This window comes from Salmo salar, chromosome ssa29 (genome assembly GCF_905237065.1).
Source record: "Salmo salar chromosome ssa29, Ssal_v3.1, whole genome shotgun sequence".
NCBI classification, from domain to species: Eukaryota; Metazoa; Chordata; class Actinopteri; order Salmoniformes; family Salmonidae; genus Salmo; species Salmo salar.
In genome coordinates, this window is record NC_059470.1 from 38,453,463 (window position 1) to 38,477,500 (window position 24,038).

Here is a 24,038-nt window from a genome sequence, read left to right on the forward strand (position 1 = left end):
CACAACTCCTTCCTTGAGAATACCCAACGCTGTTGTTCTATCCTGCCATAGAGAAACCAGCCATATGTACTGTATATTATCCACGTCCTCATTCAGTCACGACTCCGTGAAAACATAGGATATTACAGTTCTTCAGGTCCCGTTGATAGGATAGTCTCGAATGGAGCTCATCCAGTTTGTTCTCCAGTGATCGCACGTTCCCGAATAGAACGGAGGGTAGAAACGGTTTATGTACTCGCCAACGTCGTTTCGTCACTTTTTCTTTTTAGAGTCTCTGGAATTAGGGCCTGGTTCGAGGTGAGCAGTAAATCCTGTGCCTCCGATTCATTGACGTAGAAATCTTCATCCAAATCGGGGTTAGGAATCGCTGTTCTGATGTCCAGAAGATCTTTTCGATAATAGGAGACAAGCTCTTAACCAAAATATTTTTTTTTATAAGTTAGTCAAAACTTCCAATTATTTCCAAGACGTCATAAATAAAACTTCAACTTCCTTGCCAGTTTCTGTTTGAGTTCTAAACTCATCTTTAGGTTCTAGACTCAACTTTAGGTTCTAGACTCATCTTTAGCTTCTAGACTGAGTTACATACTCGGAGTTCTGTACTCCAGTGGTTCTTATTATGATCTTCCATTCAACAAGAGTTTCCCATCATATAACATTCCTTCCATGCTTCCTCCACAGCTTGACTGACAGAAAGAGAGGAGAGTGGAGTGAGAAGAGAACAACGGAACAGAAAGAGAGAAAGACAGAAAAAGATTTTAATTCTGATTCAAAACACCATTATTAATTTTTTTGGGGGTGGGGGATGTTGATGTCATTATCTCACTTCGCTTTAGCAACTGTGGCCTTGTCATTCACGCTAATAAAGCTTATCTAAAGGTGAATTGATCTGAAAATCCCCTTGGAGAGAGTTATCTAGCTGGAAGTGAGAAGGGAAGAGTAGCAGCGGTGTGTCCTCCGTGTCTTAATAAGGTAAAATGGCCTGTACCCTCTCTGCATTCCAGCACTCGGGGAGAGATCATTAATCCAGAACCTCTGGCGCTTTTATGGAGGTTTTGAAATGCTGGAGAAGACTCTGCTGAAGGAGAAGAAGGGGAGTTGACGGAGATGGAGTGCAGGGAGACCTCACAAGGGCCAAGCTTACATCTGTTTAGAAAACACTCGCTTATGTCCTGACGTTAAGAATGCCCCGACCGACACATCTGGGTCACACACACACACACACACAAAACTGTTATATATATATATAACACACACACACACACACACACACACACACACACACACACACACACACACACACACACACACCTGTTACATATATACAGTACGAGTCAAAAGTTTGGACACACCTACTCATTCAAGGGCTTTTCTTTATTTTTACTGTTTTATACATTGCAGAAAACATCAAAACTATGAAATAACACATATGGAATCATGTGGTAACCAAAAAAGTGTTACATCCAAATATATTTTTCTTCGACGTCGCCACCCTTTGATGTCAGCTTTTTGTTAAGTGTGTTATTTTATAGTTTTGATTTTTTTAAATAATGAAATCAATAGGTGTGTCCAAACTATCGACTGGTACTGTACACACACGCACACGCACAACTTATACACACACACACACACACACACACACTACTGTTATACACACACACACACACACACAAAACATCACACACACTACTGTTATACACACACACACCGTGCTATGTGAGAAAATATCAAAATCTATTGTGTAGCCGAGGGGAACGAGATGCCCCCATCCACGATCACTTCATGGAGGAGATGTTGAAGGAGCAGTTGGACTTACTTCTATATCCACAGAGCTCACCCAGTCCTTACTTCTACATCCACAGAGCTCACTCAGTCCTTACTTCCAGATCCACAGAGCTCACCCAGTCCTTACCTCCAGATCCACAGAGCTCACCCAGTCCTTACCTCCAGATCCACAGAACTCACCCAGTCCTTACCTCCAGATCCACAGAGCTCACCCAGTCCTTACCTCCAGATCCACAGAGCTCACCCAGTCCTTACCTCCAGATCCACAGAGCTCACTCAGTCCTTACTTCTATATCCACAGAACTCACCCAGTCCTTACCTCCAGATCCACAGAGCTCACCCAGTCCTTACCTCCAGATCCACAGAACTCACTCAGTCCTTACTTCTATATCCACAGAGCTCACTCAGTCCTTACTTCTATATCCACAGAACTCACCCAGTCCTTACCTCCAGATCCACAGAGCTCACCCAGTCCTTACCTCCAGATCCACAGAGCTCACCCAGTCCTTACCTCCAGATCCACAGAACTCACCCAGTCCTTACCTCCAGATCCACAGAGCTCACCCAGTCCTTACCTCCAGATCCACAGAACTCACCCAGTCCTTACCTCCAGATCCACAGAACTCACCCAGTCCTTACCTCCAGATCCACAGAGCTCACCCAGTCCTTACCTCCAGATCCACAGAACTCACCCAGTCCTTACCTCCAGATCCACAGAGCTCACCCAGTCCTTACCTCCAGATCCACAGAGCTCACTCAGTCCTTACTTCTATATCCACAGAACTCACCCAGTCCTTACCTCCAGATCCACAGAGCTCACCCAGTCCTTACCTCCAGATCCACAGAACTCACTCAGTCCTTACTTCTATATCCACAGAGCTCACTCAGTCCTTACTTCTATATCCACAGAACTCACCCAGTCCTTACCTCCAGATCCACAGAGCTCACCCAGTCCTTACCTCCAGATCCACAGAGCTCACCCAGTCCTTACCTCCAGATCCACAGAACTCACCCAGTCCTTACCTCCAGATCCACAGAGCTCACCCAGTCCTTACCTCCAGATCCACAGAACTCACCCAGTCCTTACCTCCAGATCCACAGAACTCACCCAGTCCTTACCTCCAGATCCACAGAACTCACCCAGTCCTTACCTCCAGATCCACAGAGCTCACCCAGTCCTTACCTCCAGATCCACAGAGCTCACCCAGTCCTTACCTCCAGATCCACAGAGCTCACTCAGTCCTTACTTCTATATCCACAGAACTCACCCAGTCCTTACCTCCAGATCCACAGAGCTCACCCAGTCCTTACCTCCAGATCCACAGAACTCACCCAGTCCTTACTTCTATATCCACAGAACTCACCCAGTCCTTACCTCCAGATCCACAGAGCTCACCCAGTCCTTACCTCCAGATCCACAGAGCTCACCCAGTCCTTACCTCCAGATCCACAGAGCTCACCCAGTCCTTACCTCCAGATCCACAGAACTCACCCAGTCCTTATCCTCCAGATCCACAGAACTCACCCAGTCCTTATCCTCCAGATCCACAGAACTCACCCAGTCCTTATCCTCCAGATCCACAGAACTCACCCAGTCCTTATCCTCCAGATCCACAGAACTCACCCAGTCCTTGGCTCCATTCCCCTGGGTAGTGCCCATCCAAGATCTACTTTGAGCTAGAGAATGAAGGAGGTTTTTTTTTTTCCAGGCAGAAGAAAAAAAGTCAACCTGGACCACGACTGTGCACCTAACGTTCTCAGAAAAAAAAATAATAATAATAGTAATACAGCAAAGAAAATCCTGAAAGAAAACAAGATACATCTCCAGACTTCGGACCAGAGTGTAGGAGGCAACGAAGGAGACTCCGAGTCACAGTCATTAAAACCACCCAGAACAGATCCGGCGGCTAACGTTGGCGTACAAGTGGTGGACAAAGAGGATGGGAGCGAGGACGAGAAATTGTTCTCAGACCCGGGTTTGATTTTTTAAAGAGAAACTATAACCGTTCACACGTGAGTCAATACAAGAAGATTGGACTGCTAGCGAGCAAGAGCTAGCAATGCTAACAGCGAGCTGATTGGATGCTGGCTACCTAGCGGTCACGTCCTGACCAGTATAAAGGGTTATTGGTTGTTGTAGTTTGGTCCGGACGTGGCAGGGGGTGTTTGTTTTATGTGGTTCGGGGTTTGTTGGGATATGTACTTATGTAAGAGGGGTGTTTGTTTTATGTGTTCCGTGGTTTTTGGGTATTCTATGTTTTGTATTTCTATGTTTTTCTATGTTGTGTAATTCTTTGTTGGCCTGGTATGGCTCTCAATCAGGAACAGCTGTACATCGTTGTTGCTGATTGGGAGTCATACTTAGGTAGCCCTTTTTTCACCTTTGTTTTGTGGGAAGTTGTTTTTTTTTGCATTGCTGTGTGTTTAGCCTGCAATACTGTGCGTTCGTTCGTTCGTTTTCTTATTTAAGTGTTCAATAAAAGTTTAATATGAGCACTGAAACCCGCTGCGCCTTGGTCTACTACATACGACGACCGTTACACTAGCCTAAAACTGATGATAGACAATGGTGTGTTTACGAGTCATGTATCTAACCTGTCTGGGAACGTGGGACGCCCTAGTCAACAGCCAGTGGAATACCTAAAAAATGCTATAACTTCAATTTCTCAAACATATGACTATTTTACACCATTTTATAGATACACCTCTCCTGAATCGAACCACGTTGTCCGATTTCAAAAAGGCTTTACAGCAAAAGCAAAACATTAGACTCACGCTGTGTTACATAGGCAAAGTGTTGAAGGTGATTCCACAAATCAGATTTCCACTTCCTGCATGGAATCTTCTCAGGTTTTGGCCTGCCATATGAGTTCTGTTATACTCACAGACACCATTCAAACAGTTTTAGAAACTTTAGAGTGTTCCAAACCTACTAATAATATGCATATTCTAGTTACTGGGCAGGAGTAGTAACCAGATTAAATCGGGTACGTTTTTTATCCGGCCGTGCAAATACTGCCCCCTATCCCCAACAGGCTAAAGGAAATATTGTATTTTTTACTCCATACTGTCACACCCTGACCTGAGAGAGTTGTTTTTCTCTGTTTGGTTAGGTCAGGGTGTGACATGGGGTGGGCATTCTATGTGTTGTATGTCTATGTTGTTTTTGTATTTCTTTGTTTTGGGCCGAGTATGGTTCCTAATCAGAGGCAGCTGTCTATCGTTGTCTCTGATTAGGAACCATACTTAGGCAGCCTGTTCCCCACCTGTGTTTGTGGGTTATTGTTATTTCTGTGTGTGTTACGCCACAGTTAAGTTACGTTTCTTGCTGTTTACCTGTTTATTGTTTTGGTTTCGGTTTCCTTCAATAAAGATGTGGAATTACCGGCACGCTGCGCCTTGGCTCATATATGACAGGGAATTTGAAGATTCAGAACGTGACACATACATTCTCCCTGACAACCAAAAGTACTCGTTACATTTCGAATGCTTAGCAGGACAGGAAACTGTCAAATTCATTTACATTTAAGTAATTTAGCAGACGCTCTTATCCAGAGCGACTTACAAATTGGTGGATTCACCTTATGATATCCAGTGGAACAACCACTTTACAATAGTGCATCTAAATCTTTAGGGGGGGGTTAGAAGGATTACTTTATCCTATCCCAGGTATTCCTTAAAGAGGTGGGGTTTCAGGTGTCTCCGGAAGGTGGTGATTGACCCAAGCATTTATCAAGAAGACACGAGGTCATCCCTACTGCCTCTGGCCTGGGCGACTCACTAAACACAAATGCCTATTTTTTAAATAATGTCTGAGTGTTGGAGTGTGCCTCTGGCTATGCATACATTTTAAAAACAAGAAAATTGTGCCATCTGCTTTTCTTCATATAGGGAATTTTAAATGATTTCTACATTTACTTTTAATACTTAAGTATATTTAAAACCAAATACTTTTAGACTTTTACTCAAGTCGTATTTTACTGGGTGACTTTTACTTTTAGTTGAGTAAGGTTTTTATTAAAGTATCTTTACTTTTACTCAACTATGACCTTTGGGTATTTTTTCCACCACTGGCTGCTAGCTGCCTGGTTAGCCCAACACTGATCTGAACCACTGTCTACGAGTCTCTAACTAACTAAATCCGGGAATTTGACAAGGGAATAACTACTGAAACAAGGTATGAATGAGACAGATTCTACTGTTATTTTGTGGCGTTTATACTTTGCAGTTACGAATGAATGCCTAGTATAATGGTAAGTCAAGTCGGGGCGATGTAGCTAGCTGTTAGACGGACCTGAGTGATATTTGTTTTGGTAACGTTGTTGTCGTCAACACAGAGGGTCCTCCCTACCCGGCTGGGAAGATAGGCTTTCCCGCCGAGCAGTACTCATCCGGCTCACTTAAGGTCCTAGCAGAGACCTCGCTATTGGAAGGTCACAAATGCTTTTTATCTATTTTAATACCTGTTTAACTTTTGATTACTATATGGCTGCCATTCACTGTCTTCTGGCTGCCATTCACTGTCTTCTGGCTGTCATTCACTGCTATCTGTCTGCCATTCACTGCTATCTGTCTGTCATTCACTGCTATCTGTCTGCCATTCACTGCTATCTGTCTGCCATTCACTGTCTTCTGGCTGCCATTCACTGCTATCTGTCTGCCATTCACTGTCTTCTGGCTGCCATTCACTGCTATCTGTCTGCCATTCACTGCTATCTGTCTGCCATTCACTGTCTTCTGGCTGCCATTCACAGTCATCTGTCTGCCATTCACTGTCATCTGTCTGCCATTGACCTATCTGACTACAGCAAAAGGGATGTTTTTGAAACAAAATGGGTTTAGTAGAAGGATGACCAAGAAAATACTAATCGTTGATAATAATGACACACAATAGTCAAATATAAGAATAGCCTCTTGTACTGTTAATGGGGTACTCAACCCAACAAAAACAAGTCAAATAATAACCACAATGAAAAAGACCAATGCACAAATAGAGTTTCATCAAGAGACTCACTAAATCAGAACATGCTTAAATGAAAAAAAAGGAGCTTCAAATACTTGCTTTCATCCTGTTACAAATCGCGGCGTAGGAGAGGAGAGGCCACACTTCAGGCCAGGTTCGCTGTTAACACCTGTCTGAATTAAGAGATAAGGAGTGAAGACTGATCCGGACGTTAACTGAAACACAGGGAATCCTAATATGTAAAGGTGACATGAATGTACGTTTAAACACAAAACTTGACTGCGCGGGAACGAGCACAACGCCAACGCCAAAACCCATTTTGTAGGAAAATCAACACGTTAATGAAAGAGATTGAGAATAATTGATTTGAGAGATTCCCCACCAGTCTTGACTATACTCACTTTTTCTTCCCCGCATTAATTTTACTCTAGGATTTACTATTTCTTTACCTTCAGTAAAGATCAGACCAGAATTGAGAAATATGATATATAGGAACAATTGATCTTTCTGATCACTGTGATTTATATGTCCCTGTTGTAACGTCTGTCTTTGGAAGAAGAGGACCAAGGCGCAGTGTGGTGAGTGCTCATCATTTAATATATATTCTGAGAACACAATATACAAAGCGAAAATGACAGCCAAACAATTCTGTCAGGTCTACAAAACACCGAACAGAAATGAACCACCCACAAAACCCCAAAGGAAAAACAGGCTGCCTAAGTATGGCTCCCAATCAGAGACAACGATGTACAGCTGTCCCTGATTGAGAGCCATACCAGGCCAAAACAAAGAAATACAAAAACATAGAAAAAAGGACATAGAATGCCCCAAAACCCCAAAACACACAGAAAAACACCCCCTGCCACACCCTGACCAAACTACAATAACAAATAACCCCTTTTACTGGTCAGGACGTGAGACCTGTGTTTGAATAATAGACCGAGATCGACTCTCTGGAGGTTGAACTCAAGTATTCTGAATAACCCACAGACGAAAGAACAAATTAAACTTGAAATCAAAGCCTATCTGGAACAGAATGACGATGGTGAGGTGTCGCCGTCTCTGCTCTGGGATGCAAAGCGAGGGTGAAATTATCGCCTCTATATCTCATTTAAAGAAGTTTAGACAAGAAAAAAAAAACATAATAAATTGCAATCTCAGTTAGAACAATAACAAAGGGATCATAAGAACACTAAATCCCAATGTGAAACAAGAAATTAAAAAATAATGAAATGGATGGAATGTATTCACAAAAAAATAAAAAATACAGAAGCAGCTTCTATTCCTCAAACAAGGGAACTATGAACGCCCGATGAAGACCTAAGGGTGGAAACGTAACAATATAATCCCCTTGGAGCATGAACAGTAGTATACGGCTTTTTCCTTGTATTATTCAATACTGGTTCACCTTTATCTCCAGCAACAACAAAACTCTCTGGATGTGTGTGTGTGTTCTCCAGCTTTTGTACTGTCTATCAAAACTGTTATAGCCTATAAATTGAGAAAACAACAAGCAAATACGAAAATACTTCAACATAATGTAGTAGAGATACAACAGAGAAAACCTACACTCCCAACCACACTTACAATGACTTACAGATAGAAACACCATTGAGCTGAATTTATCCACCATCCCTGAAGAACAGAATGACATGTTAGTCTCTGAAATGACCACAGAGGAATTAAATACAGATATTACTAGACAAAATAGCATACAAATCACTGGGTACGGACAGTTTCACCTCTGAATGGTAGAAATCAATTTAGAGAGCAGATTATCCCAAGTTTACTTGCAGCCTATAATTGGTCCTTTCAGAAAGGTAAGATCACTTCCTCATCAAGAGAGGACATCATTTCAGAACGGTGAGATTCCTTCCTTGCAGAGAGAGGACATCATTTCAGAAAGGTGAGATTCCTTCCTTGTAGAGAGAGGACATCATTTCAGAAAGGTGAGATTCCTTCCTTGTAGAGAGAGGACATCATTTCAGAAAGGTGAGATTTCGTCCTTGCAGAGAGAGGACATCATTTCAGAAAGGTGAGATTCCTTCCTTGTAGAGAGCGGACATAATTTCAGAACGGTGAAATCCACTTCTTGTGGACAGAGGACATCATTTCAGTTACACAGAAATAATGGAAATATATATTTCTATATTGGCCACAATCTAGTCTAATCTCGGTCCTACATTTTGATGACAAACTTTATACATTTATTCTAGCCAGCAGAACAGTAAAGACCTTACCAGAGCTCATTCACTTAGACCAGCCAGGGTTAATCAGACAAAAGGCAGCATCAGGATAGTATAGATGAACACCTCTCATTACGAGACAAATCTAACAGAATAAGGTAGAATCCATTCTACTGGGCCTGGACGCCGAGAAGGTCTTCGATGCTGTCAGATGGGTCTCTCTCTGTGTAGGTTCTTCCAAAAGGCCCAACCCACTGCTGGTGTGCTTTCCAAACAGCTCTATTTTCATGTCATGTGACCACGGCACCACCTGGAGTTTGCTAAATGGCATTATCACTTGAAACCGGTGCTTTGGTAATGTGACATGAAAATAGAGGTCTTTGGCAATGCACACCAGCAGTGGGTTGGGCCTTTTTGAAATAACAATGTACGTGCAGAAAAATTTAGCCTGACAACCATAAATTATTTTCTTTTCACGTTTCAGGTAAGACCCAAATGCAGACTGTGTCGAAGTAACAATGTTTATTACAACAACAGGGGCAGGCAAATGACAGGTCAAGGCAGGCAGGGATTTCGATAATCCAGAGTAGTGGGGCAAAGGTAAAGGATGGCAGGCAGGCTCAGGGTCAGGTCAGGCAGAGATCCACCCCTGGTCCTGCTGCTCTACCGGCCCACGCCAGCAGTGACAGTTGGAACAACAAGCTAGGGACTATCTGAACATGACTATATAGCGATTTAATAGTTATGATTTACCTTTGAACAGGGCCAGACCCCAGTTACAGTAGGCAACCTGCCTAAATGATTACCGCCCCGTGGCACTCACGTCGGTAGCCATGAGGTGCTTTGAAAGGCTGGTCATGGCTCACATCAACACCATTATCCCAGACACCCTAGACCCACTGGAAAACAATAAAAGAGAACTGATGGATATATAGAACAGACCACACAACAATTCCTGACAATTGTTTTCTTTTTACACCGAAAATGTAATTTACACACACAATAAGTAAACCTGAATATTGCACCTTACCAAGGAGTTGTATACGCCAGGTAGGTACGTACATATCCCAACCAGAAGCCATGGATTACAGGCAACATCCGCATCGAGCAAAAGGCTAGAGCTGCCGCTTTCAAGGAGCGGGAGACTAATCCGGACCCTTATAAGAAATCCCGCTATGCCCTCAGATGAACCATCAAACAAGCAAAGCGTCAATACAGTATTATTGATGCTCATCGGATGTGGCAGGGCTTGAAAACTATTACGGTCTACAAAGGGAAACCTAGACGCGAGCTGCCCAGTGACACGAGCCTACCAGATGAGCTAAATGCCTTTTATGCTCGCTTCGAGGCAAGCAACACTGAAGCATGCACAAGAGCACCAGCTGTTCTGGATGACTGTGTGATAACGCTCTCGGTAGCCAACGTGAACAAAACCTTTAAACAGGTCAACATTGACAAAGCCGCAGGGCCAGACGGATTACCAGGACGTGTACTCAAAGCATGCGCGGACCAACTGGCAAGCGTCTTCACTGACATTTTCAACCTCTCCCTGACCGAGTCTGTAAAACCTACATGTTTCAAGCAGACCACCATAGTCCCTGTGCCCAAGGAAGCGAAGGTAACCTGCCTAAATGATTACCGCCCTGTGGCACTCACGTCTGTAGCCATGAAGTGCTTTGAAAGGCTGGTCATGGCTTATATCAACACCATTATCCCGGACACCCTAGACCCACTCCAATTCGCATACCGCCCCAACAGATCCACAGATGACGCAATCTGATTCGAACTCCACACTGCCCTTTCTCACCTGGACAAAAGGAACACCTATGTGAGAATGCTATTCATTGACTACAGCTCAGCAGCGTTCAACACCATAGTGCCCACGAAGCTCATCACTAAGCTAAGGACTCTGGGACTAAACACCTCCCTCTGCAACTGGATCATGGACGTCCTGACGGGCCGCCCCCAGGTGGTAAGAGTAGGCAACAACACGTCTGCCATGCTGATCCTTAACACTGGGGCCCCTCAGGGGTGTGTACTTAGTCCCCACCTGTATTCCCTGTTCACCCACGACTGCGTGGCCAAACACGACTCCAACACCATCATTAAGTTTCCTGACAACATAACAGCAGTAGGCCTGATCACCGACAACGATGAGACGGCCTATAGGGAGGAGGTCAGAGAACTGGCAGTGTGGTGCCAGGACAACAACCTCTGCCTCAACGTGATCAAGACAAAGGAGCTGATTGTGGACTACAGGAAAAGGTGGGCCGAACAGGCCCCCATTAACATCGACGGGGCTGAAGTGGAGGGGGTAGAGAGTTTCAAGTTCCTTGGTGTCCACATCACCAACGAACTATCGTTGTCCAAACAGTCGTGAAGAGGGCACGACAAAACCTTTTCCCCCTCAGGAGACTGAAAAGATTTGGCATTAGTCCACAGATCCTCAAAAGGTTCTACAGCTGCACCATCGAGAGCATCCTGACCAGTTGCATCACCACCTGGTATGGCAACAGCTCGGCATCTGACCGTAAGGCGCCACAGAGGGTAGTGCAAACGGCCCAGTACATCACTTCCACTTCCAGGACCTAAATAATAGGCGGTGTCAGAAAAAAGTCCATAAAATTGTCAGATTCCAAAGTCTCCCAAGTCATAGAATGTTTTCTCTGCTACCTCACGGCAAGCGGTACCGGAGCGCCAAGTGTAGGACCAAAAGGCTCCTCAACAGCTTCTACCCCCAAGCCATAAGACTGCTGAACAAGTCATAAAATCACCATCGGACAATTTACATTGACCTTTTGTACACTGCTGCTACTCACTGTTTATTATCTATGCATAGTCACTTCACCCCCACCTTCATGTACAGATTACCTCAACTAGCCTGTACCCCTGCACACTGACTCAGTACCGGTGCTCCCTGAATATAGCCTTGTTATTGTTATTGTTATTGTGTTACTTTTTATTATTACTTTTTATTTTATTCTACTCGGTAAATAGGTTCTTCTTGTTCAACAGCACTGTTGGTTAAGGGCTTGTAAGTAAAGCATTTCACGGTAAAGTCTACACTTCTTTGTATTCGGCGCATGTGACAAATAAAGTTCGATTTGATAAAAGCTTTGTGATTTTTTTTGTTGACACCTGTTTCTCCAGTGAAAATGGTTCAGTCTTGCCAGTAGATACCGCCCGATAAAGACAATTTAAAGCCAACTTATGCTTGATCCGTAAATGTGATCAGAGGCTCAGCATAGAGGGTGTGACACAATCGCAGAGCCTCCAGAGGCACGCAAAGCCGAAACTGGGCTAGTACCACGTTATTGTGCACCTCCAAAATGTTGTAACAATGCAGAGGGCTGCATAAAGCTCTGCATTGACATGATTGGTTGACGGTAGATAGGGGAGATCCTGAATAAACACAAACTCACTTCCTTGTCAACTTCCTTCACAAAAGCTCTGCACTGCTCCATGAAGTTCAAGTAGTATGAATGCCCTGACTTCTTCAGAGGCCGTATCAGTAAATGCTGCATTGGATTGACCACGTAGCACCTTTTATTCTTGAGCTGAAAATCTGGTTGAAGGTGCCATATTTTTATTTTATTTAACTAGGAAAGTCAGTTAAGAGCAAATTCTTATTTTACAATGACGGCCTAGGAACAGTGGGTTAACTGCCTTGTTCAGAGGCAGAACGACAGATTTGTGCCTTGTCAGCTCGGGGATTCGATCTAGCAACTTTTCGGTTACTGGCCCAACACTCTAACCACTAGGCTACGCTGCCGCCCCATATGGAGGTTGACGCAACTGCGGAGCCTCCGCAGAGGACAAATTGAGCTCCGTGCCGCATCTCTGTGCGCTGCCCAAATTTTGTAACAATGCGGAGGGCTCCGTATAGCTCCATTTAGCTGTGCATTGACGTGATTGGTTGACGGTAGGTGGGGGGCCGTATTGCCTCTACAGTAAATGCAATAACAGCCTTTAAACAAGTGTAAAGGGCTCTGCATGGTCAATCTGTATCTCTAAAGAAGCCAGGGCAATTATACTTCTTCCACGTCGCTGAGCAGAGCAGAGCTGTTGTCAAGGAAGTGAGTTTGTGTTTATACTGGACCTCCCGCCCCCCCACCTATCGTCAACCAATCACGCCAATGCGGAACTATATGGATCCCTGAGAATTGTTACACAACTTGGGAGGCACATAGAGCACAGAGCTCAATTTGGCCTCGGTTTCGTCACGCCCTCTATCCGGAGTCTCCGATCACATTTTTCGGATCAAGAATAAATTGGCTCTAACACCGAGCTGTAGTAACATTAACAGCATTGAACCACTTATACTGATAGCCATGCTAGATTCACCTTTATGTGAGTGCTAGCAAGCATGCTAGGTACCGCTAGGTATCAACAGCCAATCCAGTAGGGTCTGGAAGCTATACTGAGCTTGGATTGGTTGAACACGACACAATGTCACAAAGTATTTGAATGAAGCAAATTCCAACATTAGTCCGTTGTCCATCAGAACCCCAGCCACTTTGCTACCATTCATTAAAAAGGAATGGGCTTCCGTTGTTTCAACGCCAACCAACATACTCTATCGCCCTTTTGTGTAAGACACCGTGTAGCCGGCGCGAGATATGGGTCGGAAAACTTACCTCCACTCAGGGATGGGGTATGCCACTCTACTCAATTTGACCTTTATCCACACTGCTCCATCGAGAAGATTCAATTATTGCTAGATTTCCCGGAAAACTGCTCTTTTCGTTGTCATGCTAGTTAGCAATAGCCACAGCGCAAGCCATTATGGAATGGCCATAGAGATAGATAGAGGACTCATCTTTGTAGCTGTGCCATTATAGTGTATGTGACAGCGTGGGCAGTGCCATTGAGGCTATCTCCATTTTGAAGTAGTCCATTTCTTCTTCACAATTGGCTGATCCCTCCTGATGACCAGATTGGCCATGGAGGGTCACCTGGAGGGATCAGGAGGGTCACCTGGAGGGATCACCCAATGAATTTCTAAGTCCCATCCAGTTGACCACATTAAAATGGAGGAAGCCCCATGACCCTGCCAATGCAAATACTGCCTTTTGGCCACTAGAGGCCAATATTCTTCTGTGTAGGAATGGAACATTATGTTGAACAACACAGGAGCTGATTGGCTGACACTGCCATTACAAAATAGCTAGCTAGCAGGACAAAAAAAGGCAGTTTTCCTGGGAAAACTAACAGTATTTCAATCTTGTAAATGTATTCGTGTGGATAAAGGTATCATTTGGAGCACACTGGCATATCCCATACCTGCATTAAGGTACGCTTTCCCGACCCATATCTTGCACAGGCTCCACAGTGACTATTGTAAGCATGATTGCACTCCAACCCCAGTGCAGCTCAGCGTTAACAAGCATAAAGGAAGGGTCGGCATCTTCTGGCAAGGTTCAGTCTTGCTTCCAGAGTAGTCTCTTTAGACAGCGAGCTGCCAGGGTCTGGTTTCGAAGACTAGTAGGTACACAGGACCAGCTGAGCAGAGACCTTCAACACAATCAATGTAGTCATCAAGTTTAATGAAATTATACATTTATAAAAATCGGTAGCAAAATACCAGCTGAGTGATTGATTATAATATTAAAGTGTTTTGGACTTATGATAATGTAAGCATTTATTTGAAATGATAAATTAAATGAGTTGTAGCTAGTGATGGAGCGAGAATGTTTACGTTACAAGTAAACTTGGAAATGTAAGATTTCACCATTTGGATTAAGTCAGTCACTACCCCAAAACCTTGAAGGACTCGATGCACTCATGTGTTGTTGACTTGGGTATTATGATCATAAAGACATTTTCTCCTTGGAAATTGAGGGCTTGAGAAGCAGCTAAATATTTAACTGGAGGCTGTCCTGGTCCAACTGACCTTTTCAACAAATAGAATTAAGCAATAATGCCCGAGGGGGTGTGGTACATGGCCAATATACCACGGCTAAGGGCTGTTCATATGCACGGCGCAGCACGGAGTGCCTGGATACAGGAGTGAGCTGTGGTATATTGGCCTTATACCACAAACCCCAGAGGTGCCTAAATGCTATTATAAACTGGTTACCAACGTAAATAGAACAGTAAAAATAAATGTTTTGTCATACCAGTGATATATACGGCTGTCAGCCAATCAGCATTCAGGGCTCGAACAACCCAGTTTACAATATACATCACATACACAATGCCACTACTAGTATTAGTAATATAATATACTAATAACCTGTAATATATCATCTCCCTGCCACTACTAGTATTAGTAATATAATATACTATTAACCTGTTATGGCTAGGGGGCAGTATTTTCACGGCTGGATAAAAAACGTACCCGATTTAATCTGGTTACTACTCCTGCCCAGTAACTAGAATATGCATATAATTATTGGCTTTGGATAGAAAACACTCCAAAGTTTCTAAAACTGTTTGAATGGTGTCTGTGAGTATAACAGAACTCAAATGGCAGGTCAAAACCTGAGAGATTCTTTTACAGGAAGTGGCCTGTCTGACCATTTCTTGAACTTCTTTGCCATCTCTATCTTTTACAAAGGATCTCTGCTCTAACGTGACACTTCCTACGTCTTCCATGGGCTCTCAGAGCCCGGGAAAAACCTGAATGTCGTCATCCCAGCCCCAGGCTGAAACACATTATCGCCTTTCTCAAGTGGCCGATCAAGGGACTGTGGGCTTAGGCGCGTGCCCTGGCCGCCCCCGTCTTAGTGATTTTTCCTCTGTTTGCCGAAAAGGAGATTCCCGGTCGGAATATTATCGCTTTTTTACGAGATAAATTGCATAAAAATTGATTTTAAACAGCGGTTGACATGCTTCGAAGTACGGTAATGGAATATTTAGAATTTTTTTGTCACGAATTGCGCCACGCGCACGACCCTTATTTACCCTTTCAGATAGTGTCTGGGACGCACGAACAAAACGCCGCTATTCGGATATAACGATGGATTATTTTGGACCAAACCAACATTTGTTATTGAAGTAGCAGTCCTGGGAGTGCATTCTGACGAAGACAACAAAAGGTAATCAAACTTTTATAATAGTAAATCTGATATTGGTGAGTGCTAAACTTGCCGGGTGTCTAAATAGCTAGCCCTGTGATGCCGGGCTATCTACTTAGAATATTGCAAAATGTGCTTTCACCAAAAAGCTATTTTAAAATCGGACTAATCGAGTGCATAGAGGAGTTCTGTATCTATAATTCTTAAAATAATTGTTATGCTTTTTGTGAACGTTTATCGTGAGTAATTTAGTAAATTGTTAGCAAATTCCCCGGAAGTTTGCGGGGGGTATGCTAGTTCTGAACGTCACATGCTAATGTAAAAAGCTGTTTTTTGATATAAATATGAACTTGATTGAACAAAACATGCATGTATTGTATAACATAATGTCCTAGGTGTGTCATCTGATGAAGATCATCAAAGGTTAGTGCTGCATTTAGCTGTCTTCTGGGTTTTTGTGACATTATATGCTAGCTTAAAATGGGTGTCTGATTATTTCTGGCTTGGTACTCTGCTGACATAATCTAATGTTTTGCTTTCGCTGTAAAGCCTTTTTGAAATCGGACAGTGTGGTTAGATAAAGGAGAGTCTTGTCTTTAAAATGCTGTGAAATAGTCATGTTTGAAAAATTGAAGTTTTTGTATTTTTGAGGAATTTGTAATTCGCGCCACGCCCATCATTGGATATTGGAGCAGGTGTTCCGCTAGCGGAACGTCTAGATGTATTGTAATATATCACCCTGCCACTACTAGTATTAGTAATATAATATACTATTAACCTGTAATAGATCACCCTGCCACTACTAGTATTAGTAATATAATAATATACTATTAACCTGTAATATATCATCACCCTGCCACTACTAGTATTAGTAATATAATATACTATTAACCTGTAATATATCATCACCCTGCCACTACTAGTATTAGTAATATAATATACTATTAACCTGTAATAGATCATCACCCTGCCACTACTAGAAATAATTGTAATAAAACACAGGCAATATATACATGTAACCCCCAAATACATAGGGTGCCATTTGGGATGCAACCTTCCTCCTACATATTGTACTAAGTTTGAGCAGACTCAGCCCCATAGGCTCTGGCGAAAAGTAGTGCACTCTTCAGGGATTAGGGTGACATTTATGGGTGTTTTCACACAATTTTTGTGAACTCAATGCGGCGGTTCCCTTAATTGTTTTTGCGAACACGATAAAGGAACTAGGACCCCTTCATGTTACTCTGACCACTGCAACACCGGTTCCCCTGGGTATAACCCCTCACATTGGTGCCACAAAAAAAAGAGACATGTTTTTTTGGGGATATTGATTAGCGATTGTCAAGGATGCACAGAAATGCCAAAATATGTGGTTTTATACTGACACGATGCTCAGATTAATAGTTTGCAATATGTTGATCTATAGGTTGAGAGAGCTTCATAAAACTGTTTATTGATTGTGTGGTTTGAATAGTGTGAGAAGAGAACAACATATTTGGTGAGAATTCACAACATAAGGTAAATAATCAAGGGCCTTTCTATCCGGAAGCCTTGCGACATCCCAACTCTTAACATTCCCCCCATTGAAGTTGGCATTTAAAAATGGTTAAGGTAAGGGTTAATATTTAGGGACGTCCCAAGGATCCCCAATAGCACTAACCCTAAAATTAAGACTAGCCCTTAAAAAGGGGCAGTAGCCTACCTGGGGTGTACAATTTTCACTTACAGCATTATTTAATCTGCAGTTATTTTACTAATTATTCTGTTACCAATAATATTTACATGTTAATATCATCTTCTGATTATAATATTTTAACTAAATACAATCTATTAGCTTCTAAAATGTAAGTAGGTATAGCTAGCTGTCCAATAACATGATCTGATGGAATGGCTTGTCCTGCGCACTGTAAACAACCCACAGTGCATTGAGTGAATTTTGGAAAAAGATCTTAGTTCCTTTTTAAACATAGCCATGTGAATGCAGAGATGCCTCGGACCATAAAATAGGTGTTGAGAGTTGAGTCCTCATCCAAAAGGCAAGGGCAGTGTGAATACAAAGCAAACAGTTCTTTCACTTTTTTTTGGGGGGGGGTTCACTTTAAAAAAGGACAATATTTGAAACCACCCTAAGACACAATCGACTCCATTTAAATCAGCAATATGTGCGAGACAAGGATGAATTAAAAATTAATCTCTGCTTTTTATTATAGATTATTGAAATGAACAAGCTCCTCTGACATGGAGCTTGTTCATCCCGGAGAAAGAAAGAAAGAAAAAAATATTCTCAAAATATATTATAAATATAATACACCAAGCTTCATTAGTGCTGATCACTCACACAACAATCTGTAGGCCAAGGAATCCAAACCACATTAAAAAAAAAGGACAAATACAAGGAGAGAAAATGAGAGGGAGAAATCCAAACTCTTGTTTTACATATCCACTCATTGCTTTTAAAATATCCACTAATTTGTGGATACGGGCTTTTTGTCCCTGCATTAATACCATACCGTGACAGACAAAAATCAACCCAGTCCAGCAGCACAAACCTCTTCTACAGTGTCATTAAAAAAAAATAAAAAAATAATCATTGGTTAAATAGTCTTTATATTCTAATATGGTTCCTAGATACCAGTGTGTCATGGTCATATAACCAGTCACTTCAGAAGGTTGATATTGTGAAGAAATAACTCCTCTATAGACTCAAAAGGAAAGGACAAGAAAATACAACACTAACAAAGCCAGCATGGGAAGGATTTCTGAATGAATTGCGACAGGAGACAGAACAGAACTATAGGAATAGAGTGATTGACGTCAGGAAACGACGAGAGAGCTGCTGCAACACACAGGCTGAATCCACAAAATGTAGTGTATTATGTAGGGAATAGGGTGCCATAGGGCTCTGGTCTAAAGTAGTGCACTACATAGGGAATAGGGTGCCATAGGGCTCTGGTCAAAAGTATTGCACTACATAGGGAATAGGGTGCCATAGGGTTCTGGTCAAAAGTATTGCACTACATAGGGAATAGGGTGCCATAGGGCTCTGGTCTAAAGTAGTGCACTACATAGGGAATAGGGTACCACAGCAGCTGATTCCCTCCCATTGTAACCAATAATAACATAAGGTGTTATGTACATAGCAGAGGAGGCTGCTGGGAGCAACTATAGGAGGACAGGGTCATCGCTTGGTGTGTTTTATATCGTTTTAATTTAATCCATCCCAGCCTCCTATCGCTCCTCCCACCAACTTCCTGTGGTAGAGAGTTACACTGCAGGTGCATTTACACAGGCAGACCAGTTCTGGTTTTTTTACCACTAATTGTTATTTTGACCAATCAGATCAGATCCTTTGCCACTAAATGGTATTTTGACCAATCAGATCAGATCCTTTGCCACTAAATGGTATTTTGACCAATCAGATCAGATCCTTTGCCACTAAATGGTATTTTGACCAATCAGATCAGATCCTTTGCCACTAATTGTTATTTTGACCAATCAGATGTTGTGTGGATAATTGGGCTTGCCTGTATAAATGCAACCTATGAGTGTTGCGTGATAGTGATGAGAAATAGCTAGGTGATTCCCTACAGTTCAACTGCCAACCCTTCCGATCAACAGTAGTTGTGTTGATGAGAAACTACATCTAAAAAGGTATAAGGGTTCAATTCAGGAAGTACACTGAAATGACAATTCTAAATTCCAATTCCATTCAATGCTGTTCAATTAGGATTTTTTTCAAATTTGGTTTACTTTCTGAATTGACTGGAATGAGAAATGGAATTGACCACAACCCTGAATCTAACCAACTGTAGAGTGCTATTTATCAGAAACACTAAAGAGGAAAATAATTAAAAAACGCTCCTATTATATAGTCACACAGCTACAACATGAGGAAAATAACTCCATTCCTTACTTCATCGCAATCTCCACGATTTCTAAAGACTTACAATATATATATATATATACACACACACACACACACACAATAGTTGCAGACATGTTATAGATTTCACAACATAACAAGTCTCTTTTGGTGAAAATATAGTTAAATTGCAAAATATCTTATAGGATTTTTTATTCTTCTGCAGAGGTGTTCTTGTATTGAAAAACAAACAAACACCTGAGTCAATCTATGACCAGGGAATCAGTCTCATCTTAACAACAGTAATCACATTATTCATGTCACTGTTACGACCACTAGGAGATTTTAAATTAAACAAGACATTGAAAACGTACAACCCCAAAATCATCCTTCCCCTTTAAAAAAATAATAAAAGTGTCAGCTAGCTGGAAAACAAAACAACAAGACAAACATGGTAAAAATACATTTTTTTTCTTTTAGATAAAAGCAACTAAATCTCATCAAGACAAAATAAAAATGGACGACAACACAGACATTGGTTACATGGATGTAATGTTGTCTTACATCTCTGGGTTTTACAGAATGGACCTGCAAACACCAGTACATGAGTTCAGACCATATTATTGTGAAGAGGTACGTAAAGGCTGCGTTTACACACGCAGCCCAATTATGGGCAAAATATCCCATCCGATTGGTCAAAAGACCAATTAGTGGCAAAACATCTGATCCGATTGGTTAAAAGACCAATTAGTGGCAAAACATCTGATCCGATTGGTTAAAAGACCAATTAGTGGCAAAACATCTGATCCGATTGGTCAAAAGACCAATTAGTGGCAAAATAAAACCAAAAACAGGTCAGAATTGGTCTGCCTGTGTAAACGCAGCCGAAAGAGTTATAACCATCATTCTTCTGTCAACCAGGTCAGTACCAATACTCTAGTCCAGCGTTTCCCAAATTCTGTCCTGCCCCCCCCCCTCCCCCCAAGGGGTGCACGTTTTGGTTATTGCCCCTTGATCAAAGCTTAATGATCAGTTGGATGATTTCAATCATCTGTGGTAGTGTTAGTGGGGGTGCAGGACCGAGTTTGGGAAACGCTGCTATAGTCAAAATAGACCAGACAACTACTGAAATCAAGTCAGTCCTTGAAAAGATGGAAGGCGAAGAGGAAGAGAACTGCACTACTCTTGATTAAACAGTGAAATCTAAAAGCAACTTCTAAACCCCTTCTATCAGCTGCAGAGAAGTGGTGTTTGTTTTGTGGTTTTACAGTAGAAGTTAACTGCACGTTTGGAATAATAACATTGAACTGTTGTAGCTCTACATATTGTCACAGTGCATTGAATATATCAGTCCAAAAATAATAAAAAGATGAAGCTCTGGGGTTAAGATGCTCAGATCCCTTCCAGATATCTTTGTTAGGGCCCAACCATGCATCCACTGTCGTATTGCACAGCACATAATGACAACCTTTTAAAATGTACCCAAACAAACACAAAAGGAAACAAGAATCATCTTAAAACAATAACGAAACCATTTCTCTCGCTGGCTGCATAATGACCTTTTTTTGTTGTTGCAAAAACAATCCATTGTTGGTACACATGACGTTTCTTTATTATTATTATTATTATTATTATTTTATTATTTTGTATATTACAACCCGGCTAAAAACATGCACCCAACTGCCCTCTGGGAAATGCAGTTCAAACAGAGTCTCCGGCGCATCACGGTGTCCATTGTTCAAGTCAAAAGGGCAGAGTTCAGTGACTGTATGATTCAAAAGTGCTTTATGCGGTTCAGTAGGGCTTCTTTCTTCTCAAACTATTACAACATGTATTAGCACGTATCATCTGGGGAAGAAAACACACTTTCACTATCAAATACACTGACATGATGACATGGATGTTGACCGTGCTTACGTACCGATTCATTCCATAATCTAGTCTGGATTTATGTACTTCCTCATTACCATCAACTAGACAGGATAACCATTCTAACGTCTGAGTGATGATGGAATGGTTTAACACTTTACAGGTGCTTATCTACAGGGGCGGCAGGGGCTACAGGGGCGGCAGGTAGCCTAGTGGTTACAGCGTTGGGCCAGTAACCTTTCGGTTACTAGATTGAATCCCTGATCTAACAAGGTAAAAAAAAATCTGTCGTTCTGCCCCTGAACAAGGCAGTTAAACCCACTGTTACCCCGGAAGGTCGTCATTGTAAATAAGAATTTGTTCTTAACTGATTTGCCAGGGTCAAATAAAATAAGAGGACGTAAGCCAACTACTCACCGTGATACCACCATTTTGTTTTCTTTGGGTTTTTGTTACACGTTCTTACGTAAAAGGAGTTGTCGGGTGGCCGTCTCTGCAGGGAAACAGAGAGAGACAACCATCAGGGGAAGTGCTGGTATAAACACAGCATGTTGAGGCAACATCATTCAGAGTAGGGTAAATTAGAACTGGGGTTACTTTTGCATTTCCCTCACAAATGGTTAAGGTTAGGATTGGCGAAAGGGGAAGCTGAACCTAGATCTGTACAGGGGTGAAACTTTACCACAGAGCAAATCATTCTTTGCCCTACTATTAGAATTATTTTCGTCCACTGAGTTCAGATAGTGAACAACAGATGTGATGACTGTTTAACAACAGCAGGGGACTCTAGTGAGTTCAGATAGTGAACAGCAGCTGTGATGAATATTTAACAACAGCAGGGGGCTCCAGTGAGTTCAGATAGTGAACAACAGATGTGATGCATGTTTAACAACAGCAGGGGACTCTAGTGAGTTCAGACAGTAGTTCTCTCTCTATGGTAGATCTCTCTCTATATTCAGCTAGTAACGGTAGTTCTCTCTCTATATTCAGCTAGTAACGGTAGTTCTCTCTCTCTATATTCAGCTAGTAACGGTAGTTCTCTCTCTCTATTCAGCTAGTAACGGTAGTTCTCTCCCTCTATATTCAGCTAGTAACGGTAGTTCTCTCTCTCTATATTCAGCTAGTAACGGTAGTTCTCTCTCTCTATATTCAGCTAGTAACGGTAGTTCTCTCCCTCTATATTCAGCTAGTAACGGTAGTTCTCTCTCTCTATATTCAGCTAGTAACGGTAGTTCTCTCTCTCTATATTCAGCTAGTAACGGTAGTTCTCTCTCTCTATATTCAGCTAGTAACGGTAGTTCTCTCTCTCTATATTCAGCTAGTAACGGTAGTTCTCTCCCTCTATATTCAGCTAGTAACGGTAGTTCTCTCCCTCTATATTCAGCTAGTAACGGTAGTTCTCTCTCTATATATTCAGCTAGTAACGGTAGTTCTCTCTCTATATTCAGCTAGTAACGGTAGTTCTCTCTCTATATTCAGCTAGTAACGGTAGTTCTCTCTCTCTATATTCAGCTAGTAACGGTAGTTCTCTCTCTATATTCAGCTAGTAACGGTAGTTCTCTCTCTATATTCAGCTAGTAACGGTAGTTCTCTCTATATATTCAGCTAGTAACGGTAGTTCTCTCTATATATTCAGCTAGTAACGGTAGTTCTCTCTATATATTCAGCTAGTAACGGTAGTTCTCTCTCTCTATATTCAGCTAGTAACGGTAGTTCTCTCTCTCTATATTCAGCTAGTAACGGTAGTTCTCTCTCTCTATATTCAGCTAGTAACGGTAGTTCTCTCTCTATATTCAGCTAGTAACGGTAGTTCTCTCTCTCTATATTCAGCTAGTAACGGTAGTTCTCTCTCTATATTCAGCTAGTAACGGTAGTCCTCTCTCCATATTCAGCTAGTAACGGTAGTTCTCTCCCTCTATATTCAGCTAGTAACGGTAGTTCTCTCCCTCTATATTCAGCTAGTAACGGTAGTTCTCTCTCTCTCTATATTCAGCTAGTAACGGTAGTTCTCTCTCTCTATATTCAGCTAGTAACGGTAGTTCTCTCTCTCTATATTCAGCTAGTAACGGTAGTTCTCTCTCTCTATATTCAGCTAGTAACGGTAGTTCTCTCTCTCTATATTCAGCTAGTAACGGTAGTTCTCTCTCTCTATATTCAGCTAGTAACGGTAGTTCTCTCTCTCTATATTCAGCTAGTAACGGTAGTCCTCTCTCTATATTCAGCTAGTAACGGTAGTCCTCTCTCTATATTCAGCTAGTAACGGTAGTCCTCTCTATATTCAGCTAGTAACGGTAGTTCTCCCTCTATATTCAGCTAGTAACGGTAGTTCTCCCTCTATATTCAGCTAGTAACGG

At 42.1% G+C, this 24,038-nt stretch overlaps 1 protein-coding gene across 2 annotated transcripts in view; it reads right to left on the reverse strand.

Moving 5' to 3' along the window:
• Window positions 1-18,129: 18,129 nt before the first annotated feature.
• LOC106591739 (probable ubiquitin-conjugating enzyme E2 W-B) overlaps window positions 18,130-24,038 on the reverse strand; it is a 33,530-nt gene continuing 27,621 nt past the window's right edge. For both annotated transcript variants that reach the window (XM_045710733.1, XM_045710734.1), the window contains exons 5-6: window positions 22,102-22,177; window positions 18,130-21,663 (exon numbers count right to left, since the gene is read on the reverse strand). In XM_045710733.1, the coding sequence (XP_045566689.1) occupies window positions 21,650-21,663; window positions 22,102-22,177 (90 nt within the window). In that variant the 3' untranslated portion in view covers window positions 18,130-21,649. The remainder of the gene's footprint in view (window positions 21,664-22,101; window positions 22,178-24,038) is intronic.